The sequence below is a fragment of the Spermophilus citellus genome (genome assembly GCF_964194105.1).
Source record: "Spermophilus citellus genome assembly, chromosome: 3".
In the NCBI taxonomy this organism is placed as follows: domain Eukaryota; kingdom Metazoa; phylum Chordata; class Mammalia; order Rodentia; family Sciuridae; genus Spermophilus; species Spermophilus citellus.
Genome location: NC_138184.1, coordinates 129,616,159 through 129,631,741, shown reverse-complemented (window position 1 = coordinate 129,631,741; position 15,583 = coordinate 129,616,159). Strand labels below are relative to the sequence as shown.

At 37.6% G+C, this 15,583-nt stretch overlaps 1 protein-coding gene across 1 annotated transcript in view; it reads left to right on the top strand.

The window, feature by feature from the left end:
• Positions 1-15,583, top strand: part of HECW1 (HECT, C2 and WW domain containing E3 ubiquitin protein ligase 1) — a 344,889-nt gene that overhangs the window by 109,664 nt on the left and 219,642 nt on the right. The window contains exon 3 of the mRNA XM_081288274.1: positions 1,130-1,454. Within this exon, the coding sequence (XP_081144400.1) occupies positions 1,130-1,454 (325 nt within the window). The remainder of the gene's footprint in view (positions 1-1,129; positions 1,455-15,583) is intronic.

The following is a 15,583-nucleotide window of genomic DNA, read 5'->3' as shown; positions in this document are numbered from 1 at the left end:
AGGCCTGAATTACTGTTTAATATCTTTATATAATTTGAAGTATAATCTGATTCTGGGGTCTTGTCCTCACGGTTGGGAAACAAAATGTCAATAACTTCCATTTGATTGATGTTACATAATAAGTTCCAGTCTCTATAATCTAAATAGCATGATTCAATACTTCTTGGCTTTAATTTTCTCTTCTTGACAACAAAAATGTTATTATTTGTAGAATAGCATGTATTCTTATAGCCAGGAATCCCAAAAATGTACATTTAAAACTCAATTTTAGTATTCTTTGATGAAATCAGAATCACCCTTTCTTGTTTCAAAAATGAACCCCTTAAGTTCCATGTGATGCCCTTCCTTAGATGTTTTCTAAGTTACTGTGCTTTATCGGCTCAGCTCATTTTAAGTACTCAATGTTGCAAACATTAAAAAGAAACAAAAGTGCAGCCTTCATCAATCGCAATGTTTTCTACAATACCATTGCCTCCAAAGGAGACAGTCCTCTGAGATTGAATTTTTTTGAAAATTGTGATGTTCAAAGATGACTAGGATGTCTGAAATCCTTAATAGAAATGTCAGACAGCCTAGAAACATTCTGTAGAGTGAGAGAGTAGTAAATGGAGGGGAATGGCCACCTGGCCCAGCAGGGACCACCTCTAATTCTGGGCTGTGTGTAGATTCTTGAATGCTGCAGGGATCACTGACACAATCAATAATGATAATCATCATTTACCCTCAAAAAGGACAAAATTGGATCCAATTGAACTGGTGTTAGAGAACTCAAGTAATGACACTGCGTTTGGGGACAGTCATATCCTCAAGGTCATGCTACACGCATTCCAATCTTTCTAGTATCAGTTGAAAGAAAGGGAGCTGGGTGAAGCATAGACTCCAGCAGAGCCTGGAAATATAGGCACCTTAGTTCATTTGTATCTCTGTTCTTGTCCCTGTGTGAACCCAGAGCTGCAGGCTTTGTCACAAGGAAGATGCTATATGTTGTGTTTTAAATCTCCAGGAGGGCAGCTCCCTCACAGTTCATTTCCGCATCCCCCACCCCTCTCTGCATCTTCATTTCCTGTGAAGACAATGACTTACTTGCTGGCCCATTCTGACCCTGCGCACTGTCTCTTTGTCCCCACAGAATCTGTACCAGAACAGGTTTTTAGGCCTGGCTGCCATGGCGTCTCCATCACGAAACTCACAGAGCCGACGCCGGTGCAAGGAGCCACTCCGCTACAGCTACAACCCTGACCAGTTCCACAACATGGATATCAGGAATGGACCTCATGATGGTGTGACCATTCCCCGCTCCACCAGTGACACTGACCTGGTCACCTCAGACAGCCGTTCCACACTCATGGTTAGCAGCTCCTACTACTCCATAGGGCACTCACAGGATCTGGTGATCCACTGGGACATTAAGGAGGAAGTGGACGCTGGAGACTGGATTGGCATGTACCTCATTGGTGAGTAGATGATCACCTTCAGCCCAGCTTGAGGGAAACACTGACTTACCCAGGCCCACTGACAAGGTGCCACCGAAATAATGATCTTATGTATGTGGTTTCTGCCACAGTCTGTCTGGGCACAAAATCACGAGCCACTCACCACCTTGTAGATTCAAACAGCAATTCTTTATTCCCGAACTCACACGGGCACTCTACACATGTTCTGGGGAAATCCACGTTCTGAATCCCAAATACTCTCTGAATCCCGCGAGAACTCAACAGGAACTCAAGGAGCAGGCGTGCCTGAGGCAGCAAGATACGCCCTAATCCCAGCAAGGTACACCTGGAACCGCCCTAAACCCAAGAAGCAGGATACTCCCTAAAACCTGATCCGCCCTAAACCCGATCCGCCCTGGTCCTTGAGCAAGGTCACCTTACTCAAGCATACATGCAATGTCACTGCAAATGACCTGGGTCCAGAGGCAAGCCCATTTCCACAATGGAGAGTCCTTCCTCTAAGCAACATGGAGTGTGTCATTCCTACTTGGCAATGGCTCTCAGCATCTCCCCCTTCTGATTAATTAAACAATAAGCAATGTGGCTTAAGGACCGTGCCTGGTAGGTTGTCCAATTCAACATATGGTTCGTACCCATCATGGGAAAAACTGACCTCTAGGCGTAAGCCTCCTGTCTTAGGCTGATACCACTGCAATTGGATCATACCCGTCACTGACTACCGGTCCAGCATACAGCCATACTTGTGGATAGGCTGTGGGGGGGGGGGGTGATGTTCTTGCCTCACCTCTGTTGGCCCCCAAATTTGGCCTTGGTGCCAGTGGGGGGGTGAGGTTCTTTGCCTCACCTCTGTTGGCCCCCAAATTTTAGACCATCACTAGCAGAAGGGAGGAGGATACAGAAATGCCATGACACCAAGCCAATTGACGGCTCCTTTGGAAAAATTGCATCACTGGTGACACCATCAGCAAAGATATGCCAGCACTACCACAATTCGCTGCACCAAACAATAGTTCACAATGCATACAAGTGATACATAGTCCAGGCAAGTTCTGTAAGCAGTTCAAAGCGGAGGAGTCTATTAATATGTCCATTTCCTCCCAAAGTAAATCGAGTCCTTGATTGAGCATTACTTATTGAGTTATATTCATTGATGTATCAGTTTATACATTTTACTGTGATAGCTATCATAGAAGCTGTAGTTTGGTTTTATCTTTGTCTTCACCGGCACTGGGATGGAGATAGGAATTCTGGCAATGATGCTAAAGAGACATTATCCTGAACAGAATTATTAAATATAATGAAAAGGAAAGGTGAAAGTAAACAAACAGATCTGTTAACCTCCTTTAAAAACAATCCTTAACAGCTGTTTACCTAATTTAAATTAAACCATTTAAATCACGTGAATAAAAAAATAATTTGGATCCATTTTTTCATGAGCGCTCCTCATATATGATATATGGACATATGCACACACAGACATACAACACAAAACACAAGAGTGCACACAAATGTACAACACATAAGACAATAGTAAAGGCCTTGTAGCTTTACCTAGGTGAAATCTCCATTGCAATGTTTAAAAACTCCACAGTCAAAAAATAAAACTGATCAGAAAAACATTAACCTAGGTCTGTATGAGCTCAAAAATAAAATAGAACTTTATGATGTGGGAAAAATGCAATAATAAAATAGATATTGAAAAAAGCACCCTGGTTAATCACTGTTGCAGATGTAAGAATAGCCAAGCTGGAGCTCTGGATATCAGCTGTTATGGATTTGAGTCAAATCATCTTCTTTTTGGTCTGTAGAAATTTCTTTAGTTAATCTCTCTGGAATCCAAATCAGCTGCTGTTCTCCCTGTGGGAACACACAAACAGAACCCCGACTCCAGACAATCACCGGGTCAGGACCTTTCCATTGTCCTGTTAGAATATCTTTCCAAAGTACCTTAGGCTTATGTACATTTTTTGGATACATATGAATCCAAATTTAAAAAGTTTAGAGTAAAAAGGGTTATTTTAAGTTTATCTTTGAGGGATATATACCCCTTAAAGATCCTTTTAAATTTCAGTCTTTCAAAAGCATTTTGCCTTAGTTTTTAGAATTACTTTAGTCCTCTTAATTTTTTTAATGTGGTTTTAAACGAATTTCCTTCTAGTTTAATGTTTTCTAAATTGGCTCTTGTCTATAAATTTTAACACCCTCATCTGAGACTTCTAATTTCTGCACCACCAGAAATTAAAGTTGATGGGCTTTTTGAAAAAAATTACTAATAATCTCCTTGTTCTTCCATTTTATCCAATATTTGACTTTAAACTTCTCTCTTTTACCTTTTTTTATCTTGAATGTCTGTATCTAATAGTTGTCTTAGCTTTTTGTATTTTTTATCTGAAATATCTTTATTTGACATTTTTAACCATATTTTATCTTGTTTCTATCTTCTAGTTTTTTTTTTTTAAGGTTTGTACATTTACCCTTAGTTGCTTTTTTTCCTCCTAGTTTTCTTTTGTTTCCTATTTTGTGGGTTTAAAATTTTTGTCTTTCTACATCTTTTTTATCTTCCTACATCTTTCTATCTTTTTTTTTCACCTTTCTGTACTTCTGTCTTGAAGTTTTTCACTTCAAATTTTTAATCTTCTTTATCTAAATATCTTTTATCCTATTATCTTCCCATTTTCATGTTTTTTTTTAAGTAATGCTTTTAAGATTAACTAGGCTTTGAATGATGCAATCTTTCCTCCGTCATGAAGGCATCTTAACAACCTTCAATTTAACCTTTTAAAGCCTTTTGCAACTTACTTAGACATTTTACAACTTTTTATTTTACCACACAAAGATTATCTCATCTAGAAACATTTCTTTTTCTTTTAACCTTCCATATTAAAATATATTTCCACATCTTGAATCTTTTTATATCTCTTTTTTCTTTTTTCCGCCATGAAGGTATCTCAACCACCTTCAATTTAACCTTTTAAAGCCTTCCAATTATCATCCATACTGTACTTTTAAATGTACTTTTTCACCACCTACAGCTTCACTCTTTTAAACAAGGCTTAGATTCTGTTTAAATCGCTTAATGTTAGTTTACATGGCTGCCCTTTAACTAAAGGCTTTTTTTTTTACTCCATTAAGAAGCTTTGTCTCAATCTGCCATGTACAAATACCTTTTTCTTCTTTCTTCCTCTCTCAAGCTTTTAAAGTAAGTCTAGTTTCCTCAAAATTTTTTTTAAATGGCATTTTACAACTTTTTACTTTACCACACAGAGATTATCTCATCTAGAAACATTTCTTTTTCTTTTAACCTTCCATATTAAAATATATTTCCACATCTTGAATCTTTTAATATCTCTTTTCTAGCCATTAACCCTTTTTATAAATTCACATTCTGAAACAACTCTTATAAAATTTCTGATTTAGAAAAATTACTCCACTTTAATAAGATGAAATACTTTCATGTTTTTTATGGTACTATAATACTATAATTGAAACCCAACTGAAACTTCTTATACTCTTTGTATATAAATTACACATAATAGAATCTTAACACTTAGTAACCTTGTTTCAGCAAAGACACAGACCAAAGCAATAATCTACAAGGTGTGAGTGGCTCGTGATTTTGTGCCCAGACTGCGGCAGTTTCAGTGTTCAACAGGATATTATTCATAATTTGCTTTTATATGTACTTTAATGTTTTCTAAAATCTACAATATCATTTAGACACACAACTGAGTTATACATCAGAGTCTACCACACTGGAGACCACCAGGGCATTGCCTTATTTTTCTGCAGACCGCATGATAAGGCACTGTTGCCATCTCTATTCAATGAAAGAAAATCGTGACATAGCAGGTTGTGTCATGGTTAAAAACAAACATCATTGCCACTTGAAACTACAGAAACTCTTCAAGTTGTGAATAAATGAATATCAAAAGCCATGTGTTCATAAGACCATAGTAACACCATTACCCCACCAGTGCGCACACATCTAAGTGCAGGTAATTGTATTTTTCTTCCTAACACAATCATTTCATCATGACCTTCAAAATTCCTACTGCTTTGTATTCAGAAGACATGCTGGGATTGTACATACAGTTATGGTATTGTAGAAAGTTAACTTCATTTACCTTAGGTAAAGTTTTATACTCAAAACTGTCAATGCTCCAAAATTAAAAGTTCATGAGAAGACTTTTTTTAATGTGAATTTTCTCAAGTTCTGCAGCTCAATCATAGATTCATGTTACAGCTTTAGATAAGCCTGGGAGTAGATAAGCTACCTTGTGGATTGTGTGTGGAAAAAGCACTAGAAAGACCCTGTCAGACAAAAGGGGTAAGGGAGAGGCAGAGAAGAAACTCTAAAAGAAATGGAAGAGGGTGAAAAGGAAGGACCACTAGGAGCTCACACCACACAGGACACTCTTGTCCTGTGAGGATACTGGGGAAAGGAAGGGGCTGTCAGCCACATCAAGTATCACGAAACTCTGTGAATGAATAAGATCTGGTGTTAACATGACATTTTGACTGAGCCAAAAGTAACCACAACTCATCATCTTGGAATCTTACTCTGACAGTTTGTTATTCTCATAGTAGCTACACATCCATAACTGTGAAGTTATTTAATGCAGAATGCCAACACTTTCAGTAGCAGAACACTTCAAAAATGATTTTCCCATCCAAATTATCTGTGAATCTTAAAAGTTTATAATTTGTGAGTCTTTAGCAATTTATCTTCCAGATTTGCAGTGCCTTGTCAAAGCTCAAGTCATGGGTACAGATCCAGAAATTTAGGGATGGTAATTTCATTTAATCTGTCATTTCCAAATGAGGAGCTGCCAATTGAATGGCTCCTATGGCCACACAGCTACCTCCCTAGCAGCAGAACTTACGCTAACAATGGGAGCATGTTGGCATTCTGGTGCAACATCAGGTATGGGCCATTCCATATCAGTGAGCCATCAAAATTTCCAAGTAAGGCCAAGTAATGCCTTCAACATTTTGTGACCTCTAGTACTCTCCAAACAAACATAATTTTCTTCTGTCATAAGAGGGTAAAGATATCATGATGTATAGGGTGAGGTATGGTCCTACTCAATAACACTCTCACAAAATCGCCAATACTGTCCTTAACCAGGACCATAGGAACCCAGAAATTGTATGGTAACATTAGCATTACCATGATTATAAAGTGAAATAGAATTCATTAACAGAGTTAAATGAGAACAATACATGATTCTCTCTTAATGGCATAGAATGGAGAAAGGTCTTGTGATATCAGTAATAGGTCACTCTGGTTTAGAATCATACTCTGCCTCTGGCCAGATGTAAAACCTCAGTCAGAAACTATAATCTAAGCCACAGGTTTTGTAAGTCAGTTTTTCATTGCTGTAACCAAAACACCTGATAAGAACAACTGAGAGGAGGAAAGATTTATTTTGGCTAATGGTTTCAGAAGTTCAGTCCTTGGTCATCTGGCTCTAAGGCAGAAACATCGTGGCAGAAGGGTGTGGCAGATGAAAACTGCTAGAGAGAGAGAGAGAGAGAGAGAGAGAGAGAGAGAGAGAGAGAGAGAGAGAGAGAGAGAGAGAGAGAAAGGGGACAGGGAAAAGATAACCCTTCCAGGGCATGCCCCCAGTGATCTGCTTTCTCCAATTAGGTCCCAGTAATTCATTCAGCTATCTATGGGTTAATTCATCAAATGGATCAATCCACTGATGTGGTCAAAGTCCTCATGATTCTGCCATTGCCTAAAAGCCCCACTTCTGACCCTTGCTACATTAGGTATCCATGCTTTCGAACATGAACTTTTCAAGGGATACTCCAGATCCAAATTATTATAGGTTCCTTATCTCCAAAATGGAGCTTGCTTCTCAGGATCAGTGAGATAACATGCATTTATTTCCTGGCAACCAGTATACAATTCTTGGTTGGTCTTGTCAAGTAGCTTTATTCTCTGAATGCACTGTAGCAAATAGCTCTAATTTATAGGCTTCTTCAGCCTAGACTTGGCCCTTACGTGAACATTGTTATAGTTGTTCATTATCAACAAAAGCTTCTGACCTAACCATTAGGGACCTGAAGAATGATGTTTTAAGGGTTAGTAAATGTGTAAAAGATTATCATTTGGTCAAAAACAAGTGCATAGGGACAGATATGTTGGAAATCAGTACCTCTAGTAAATGGTTTTACAATTGTTCACCCAGTAGTGCCTACTTGATGTTCACAAATAAAACCTAATTATTCATTTGTTTATACTTAGGGTTAAAGATTCAGCAATACCTGACTCTTACTCACACTAAGGGAATAAGGTAGTATAATTGGTTTAGAAGACATAATGTGATGGATACAATATATATTTCTAATCATTAGAATGTTATATTAATGTAATATTAATTAATGAGAAAGTATCTACACAAATATTTTTACCTCTTTACATTTAATATTTTAAGATCTAGCATCATAAAACTCCTTTTAAGAATATAAGTTTTTAAAAAGATCCATTCCTTTTACTCCACTGGAAGTAGCCCTTATGAAAGCTGTTTAAATATGAAATAAATATGCAGTTAAAATCAGGAAAATATAATTGAATAGGTAAAGTAGGCATAATATGTTCATAATATGCAAAAATATCTCTTATTAATCACATTTTTAATAAATCACATTCATTATTACACCATGCTACCCTAATTCCATGCTAGAATTTTTTCATTAATTTAAAACATAATGAAAGTAGAATGCATTTATGCATTCAAAATTCTACCTAACAAGAGATAACAAAAATTAAAATTTAAAATTCTCTGAAATTGCATTATTGAAGGTTGCTGATAGATTATGCCTGGGAATGTACACTCTCTTTCAAATCTTCTGGGTTTCTCTCCCTGTGTGAGATTAGAGACTATAGTCTTTTTCAAATTGATTCTTTGGAATTTTTTGAGGCTGCTTCTGTGACCTCTACCTTCTTGATGTATGTTTGTGTGTGTACACCTGTGTATGTATATAGCATTGTGTTAACTGAACCTTATGCATACTGAAACTGTGTCCCCAGTTGGTACAGTTGCATAAAAATGAGGTTACAGGGGTAAGAGTTACCAAAGGACCTACAAAGGGTGTAACTCTGATGTACACAGGTTTCAGTTAACTGGAAACTGTGCAAAGTAAGGATCACCTCTCTCCTTCTCAATCTCTCTCTTTCTTTCTCTCTCTCTCTGTGTATCTATATAGATATATGTAGATAGATAGATATACACATTTATAATAATATTTATACATGTGTGTCTATGTTGTCTGTGATATATATATATAAAGTTCAATCTTGTTCTATTATTTTTTGGTGCTGGGGATGGAGCCCAGGGTCTTGCACAATTTTGTTTCCTTGTTCTTTCATTTTTTAATGAAGTATGTTAAAATCTAGCAAAAACTTTTAATCTGTGTCCACTATATTAGTCTCTTTTCTATTGCTAATAAAACAGTAACAGAGATTGGGTAAGTTATAAAGAAAAGAAGATTTTTTTTGGCTCATAGTTCTGGTCCAAGATCAAAGGGCCAAATCTGGTGGAGTCCTGAGGCAGCACAGGACATCACATGGCAAGAAATAGGGAGTACTTGTGTGCACACAAACAGGTGTATGCTTGTATGTGTGAGTCAAATTTCTATTGCTGTAATAAAATACCTGAGATGACCAATTTTAAAGAGAAGATTTATTGGAGTTCATGATTTCAATCCTTTGTTTGACCCTATTGTTTGGGGGCCTATGGTGAGACAGCACACCATGATGGGGAGCATATAGTGGAACAAAGCTGCTCCCTCATAGCCAGAAAGTGGAAATAAGAGAAGAGAAAGGGACTATGGGCCTGCTTTTCCCTTGAAGGGCACACCTCCAGTGGCTGAATGATCACCAACTAGGCTCCACCTCTTACAGTCCACAACCTTCCAGTAGTACCAAACTGGGGCTAAGCCTTCATTACATGGTCCATTGGGGGATATTTAAGATCCAAACTTTTGCAGTGTGTTTTCTCCAGTCTCTCTCTCTCTCTCTTCTTGTAAAACCACCAGTATTTCATCATGGAAGTTCCCCCTCATGACCTTGACTAGCCCTAATCACCTCTAAAAGACCCTACCTCTAAACACCATGCTCAGATTAAGTGTCCAGTTCTTAATATTTCACAATGCAGATTAAGCTCCAACATGAGTTCTGAAGGAGAAAAACCATGTTTAAATCATAGCATCTACTTTCACGACTATAAATTATATATTTTGTAGATGATGATGCTGTTTCTTAGGTATACAAATGTTCATGATATTTAGACCTTTTTACTCTGATTTATTATAGCTTATTATTTCAGATTCACTGGGCTCCCTTATAATACTCTTTGCCTTGAATTCTGTTTTCTAAATGCTGAGATTGCTAGTATCTCAGTTTTCTTCTACTTCATACTTGCTTTATGTTTTTCCTTCCTATATTGTCAATCCTTCTCTGTCTTTAAGTGTGACTCTTTGTGTGTGTGTTTTTATTCTGATCTGTGAGTCTCAGATTTTTAATTGGTTAGGATAGTATATTTACATTTATTGTACTTACTATTATATTAGGACTTCTTTTTGCCCCCTTTATTTATATTCTTTATTTAATGTAATTTCCTTTGGTTTCATGTACATGAGAGTGTATTTCCTGCCTTTTATTGGAATGATCTATTGATTTACAAGTTATGCCTCTCTTATTATTCTTACAGCGATTGCATTCAATTATCAACCAGTGGTTCTCAACCAAGGTGATTTTGCCCCCTCAGGAAACACTTGGTAAAGTCTTAAGCCATTTTAGGTTGTTAGATTGTTGAAAGTGCTACTGGCATCAACTGGGGGGAGCCCAGGGGTGCCACTAAACCTGGTACATAGCATAGTATAGTCTGATAATAACAAATAGTTATCTATCCAAAGATAGCAACAGCACCCAGGTTGAGAAACTCTACGTCAGGCTCATATTCATTTCCCTAAAGGTATTTATCACTACCTTAGAAGTTTCTAGTCTCTGCTTAGGAATCCAAGTATATTAGCATATTCTGTGCTATAAGAAGGCACTGGAGGAGAGAAGAGTACTGGAATAAGTGCTAAGGGCCAAATCGTGGTCTCCACCACAATGAGGAATGTGGCTGTCGACATGACAATATCAAAGCAGTATTTTGTTATCCACTCTTCTATTACAGATTAGGATGTGGAAAGCATAGCTACTTTCAATTGATTTCTTAGCGATATCTCTTCTTGTAACAGACTAGTTGTTCTGCTGGTATGGTTCCATATTCCTTTGGTCTTCAAAACTTTCATTTTTCAGACATGGGGACTTTCCTTTATTGTCTATATTCCTTATCTTTTCCTGTACATTTTGTCTTCTGGTCTCGTGATTTTCTGAAAAGTTTTCTCAATTAGATTTAACTTCCTAGTCCATTTTCCCTAGAATTTGTACAGTACAGTGGAATAGGAGCAGTGATGGACACACAAGTAGCATTCAGGGACCGTGGCTTCTACATTGGTCAGTACTCCGGGGGGGGGGGGAATTCCATGGTTAAATAAAGATGGAAGTCTCTGCCCACCTTGCCCCACTTTTAGAGATTCACAATGTATACTAAAGGTTTGAGAAGCCTGGAGTACAGTGACTCACTTTATTTTGTTTAATCCAGCGTTCCCTGCATTTTCTTGAGCAAAACAACACTTTTATTTCTCACTAGATTATTCCAGTTTGGGGAACCATACACAAGGAGTTATGAGAAATTACAAACACAGGAACTCAGCCCTTACCCATAAGAAACATTTATTGCTCAGGGCCTTAAAATATAAGAACAAAAGTTAAAATTGTCTTTCTAGCTAGGTACACGCACATAGAATCTTCTAGAATTCTCCTTCTCCTTCTTCTTTCTCTTCCTCCTCCTTGTACTTCACCTCCTTCTCCTCCTTGTTTAATTTTTTAGAACTCTTCTTTGTGGACACCAATTCTTCAAGAACTGAAGTTTCCCTTTATATCAGATGCCCTATTAGAATATAGAAGAGTTGAAGCTGTATTTCTCAGTCAAGAGAGAAAATGAATGCTTGTTTTAAAGAAACAATATAAAGGAAAAGCCTCATAAAAAGAGAAAGGGACAATGGTTTGTAGGACCTGCCCTGCCATTTTAGAGTCCCTTTCTAGTACATGATAACAGCACTTCTACATCATGGGCTTAGAAAGGTGAAAGGCAAGTAAATTGTCCCCATATCTCCTTACCATTTTAGTAAAGTCATAGTGGGAGAATGGAGATTTTTCCAGATTTGATTATCAGAAGGCACGAGTTACTCTGAGAAACCAAAGCCATGTTGTGCTTCTTCTGATGGGCTTAAGAGACCTGGGGGATGGATCGAGTGTCCTTTATAATTGATTATGAGCTCACTTGCCCATTCTGCTCTTAATGGCAGCAGTGTTTTGTTGTCCACTCTTCTATTACAGATTAGGATGTGGAAAGCATAGCTACAGTTATCATTTTTAAGATACATCAGGAGAAAATGCATTCCTCATTTCTTAGGTAAACTTCACTAGAACTTTATGGCTAAAATTTTATTAACCTACAAAGATCTTTCCCCTATTATAAACTAGAAGCAGGAGGTAGGACGTTACATACCAGAAGAAATAAACATCATCCAGCAAACGTATTCTTATTTTGAGGGACTTAATACATCTTTTTTGTGTTCTGTACAAAGTACACAATGACTAAATTTTAAATAGTACTGGTGTAAGCTATTATTAATGGCTTTGCTCATTAAGTATCATGGGGATTTGAAATAGGATGCCCTATTTTTAGCCTAGGCTCTAGATAGAAATAGTGCTTATTAGATGGCCGACACTATTCTGAGACTGCTGCCTATAATAGTTCGTTTAATACAGCAAAAATGTTAAGGTGGGTTCTAGGATTATCTCCATTTTGTAGTGAAGAAGCTCAGACACAAAAATTAAATAACCCACCTAAGATCACATAACAATGGTAGATGTAACCTCCTGCCTCAAGGGTGGCTGTAAATATTGCTCCCACAGAGATTTCTGCCCTAATGAAGAACATAGGACAAAGAGCCTCCAGGTAGACACCCAGGAACCACATTCCTCATTGTGGTGGAGACCATGATTTGGCCCTTAGCACTTATTCCAGTTCTCTTCTCTCTTCCAGTTCCTTCCTGTAGCACAGAATACGTTAATACACTTGGATTCCTAATCAGAGACTAGAAACTTTTCTAAGGTAGTGATAAATACCTTTAGGGAAGAGGTTGACCTCTTAGCAGAGATGGCCTAATCAAGAATACAGATTGTTTTGTTTCATGTGTTATTTTCATGTGTCATGCATTTGCCAGTGTTATTATTTGTGCCAGGAAAACAGATACTTATCAAAAGTGTCAGTCCCTTAAAATGTGTTGTGCATAAAAATTGTACAACAGAGTATATATTTTTCTCTTTAAAATGTGTTATTTGGCCATTTTATCAGTTTTTTGCAATTCTTCCCACCAACGCCCCCCTTCCTTTTCTCATTTGTGCTTCTATGGATTCCTTGATACTTAACCCATTTTTATACTTTCTGTATTCCAATGAAATTATCTGTTTTCCTAAACAAATCACCAAATATATTAGAAACTCCTGGGAACAAAGATCATGTCTCATTCACCTGTGTATCACCAGGGTTTAGCAATACCAAGAATGGGAAAAAAGTACGCAGTGCATATTATCTAATACATGAATGAACATTTTTCTTCTAGATGTTACTGTTTATGAACACCTGACCATATCTACTAAGGTGAATATTCAGGTGATCAGAGTGGATAAATTTAGGAATATAGCACCTCTTGGAGAATTGCCATAATGAGGCAAATTTCTACCTGGGTGTGAAACTCATTATATCTGTACTGAAGACCCAGGGAGCTAGAAAAATATTATGCTTTTTTTGCAGAAATGAGGCAATTACTGTAAAAGACATATTATGCAATCATCTTAGTAACCCAAACAGGGCTGTAAGCACACACTGTAAATATAAAGACAGGTAAATTTTGCAAACAAGTGATCTTCCAAAGGATACAAACAGTTCTTGCTGCTAATGAAGCAGAGATGGTGCTCCTTTGCCCAGTCATCTTTGCAAAGAAGGAGCAGCTCAAAATGTGCAATCAACATAGTAGATTACAGGTGCATTTGCCAGTACTCTCATTTACTCCTCTCTTGAAAGGCTGAAGTTTTTACTACCCACCCCTCACTTTGCAGATGAGGAACCTGAGGCTGTAGACATGACAATATTGGTAAATGGCACAAAAATCCTCAAGCTTTCCTTTTTGAACATTATCATTGCCTATTTTCTCAGTCCAGTCAAATGCAGGGTGAAAACCTCAGGGTATCCTAAGAGGAAAAAGGACAGCCATGACCTGTTTCTCTCTCTGCAGAGCCTTGACTCTGGTACTGTCTTCAGTCTCAGATTTGGACACTCAAAACATGGTTTTCCCAAAGACTCAGATCCAGCTAGCTCAGTTGATTACTTTCTAGTGAAGTGAAAACTACAAAAGCCTCATAAAATCAAGGTAAAATTCATATCCCTAGCTTCATGTGCACTGAGAATATGGGGTCTGAAACCAAGGAGGTGACAGTCAACTTGGTCTTTTAGGACCAGTTCACTCCAAGAATGTGGCATTTCTCTCTGGGCAATGGGCTTTAAGACATCAGCAGGTTGCAATGTGATGAGAAAAGAAAGAGCAGTAAATTAAAACCCACAATCACTTATTAGGTGCTCCCAGTACCTCCAAGCAGTAAGATCTTCCCTACCTCAGCCCTCCCCACACCCAGCTTTATTTTCCACCCATGCAGCTCTTCTCATCCTTCAGTGCTCTCTGACCACCCTGTTGGACTTCTTCCTTGTCACTTTGTCAAAGCACCCTGTTCTCTTTCTTTGTATCTCTTATTGCAAGTTACAATACTACATTTATTTCTTTGCTTTTTGTTTAAAAGTGTCTTCTTAATTGTTTGTAAGCTTCAATTTATAACCATATTGGTTTTGCCCAATACCATGGCCCTGCACCTTCCTCAGCATCTGGTAGATAGCTGGATCTTAACTGTTGAATGAATAAATGAATGCTTGACTTCAGGAAGGCATGGGAAAATAAGTTCATGGATGAGTCTCATATACCAGATGATTATACTGCCCAGGTCAGAGAAGAGATGATATGGTCAATGAGAACTGGCACTAAGATACAAAGCATGATTAAACATTTTCTTTATGTCTTATTCTCAATCTCAAATGAGTTAGCTGGTAGAATCTTTTTGAAGAAGACTTTCTTTTTTATCTATTCTAATTTGTTATATATGACAGCAGAATGCATTTCAATTCATACTACACATATAGAGCACAATTTTTCATATCTCTGGTTACACAACAGAGTCACACCATTCATATCTTCATACATGTACTTAGAGTAATGATCTCCACCTCATTCCACCACCTTTCCTATTCCCATGCCCCACCCTTTCCTCCCTCCCCTTTGCCCTATCTAGAGTTCATCTATTCCTCCCATGATCCTCACCCCACAATCCCCATTATGAATCAGCATCCTAATATCAGAGAAACCATTTGGCATTTGGTTTTGGGGGATTTGGCTTACTTCATTTAGCATTATATTCTCCAACTCCATCCATTTACCTGCAGATGCCATGATTTTATTCTCTTTTAATGCTGAGTAATATTCCATTGTGTATATATACCACAGTTTCTTTATCCATTCATCCACTGAAGGGCATCTAAATTGTTTCCACAATTTAGCTATTGTGAATTGTGCTGCTATAAACATTGATGTGGTTGCACCCCTATAGTATGCTGTTTTTAAGTCATTTGGGTATAGACCAAGGAGTGGGATAACTGGGTCATTTAATCTACCTAGTTTTCCAAAGAATCTCCATACTGCTTTCCATATTGGCTACACAAATTTGTAATCCTACCAGCAATGTATGAGTGTGCCTTTCCCCCACATTCTCAGCAATACTTATTATTGTTTGTATTCTTAATAGCTGCTATTCTGACTAGAGTGAGGTGAACTCTTAGAAATTTTGATTTGCATTTCTCTAATTGCCAGAGATGTTGAACATTTTTTCATAAATTTGT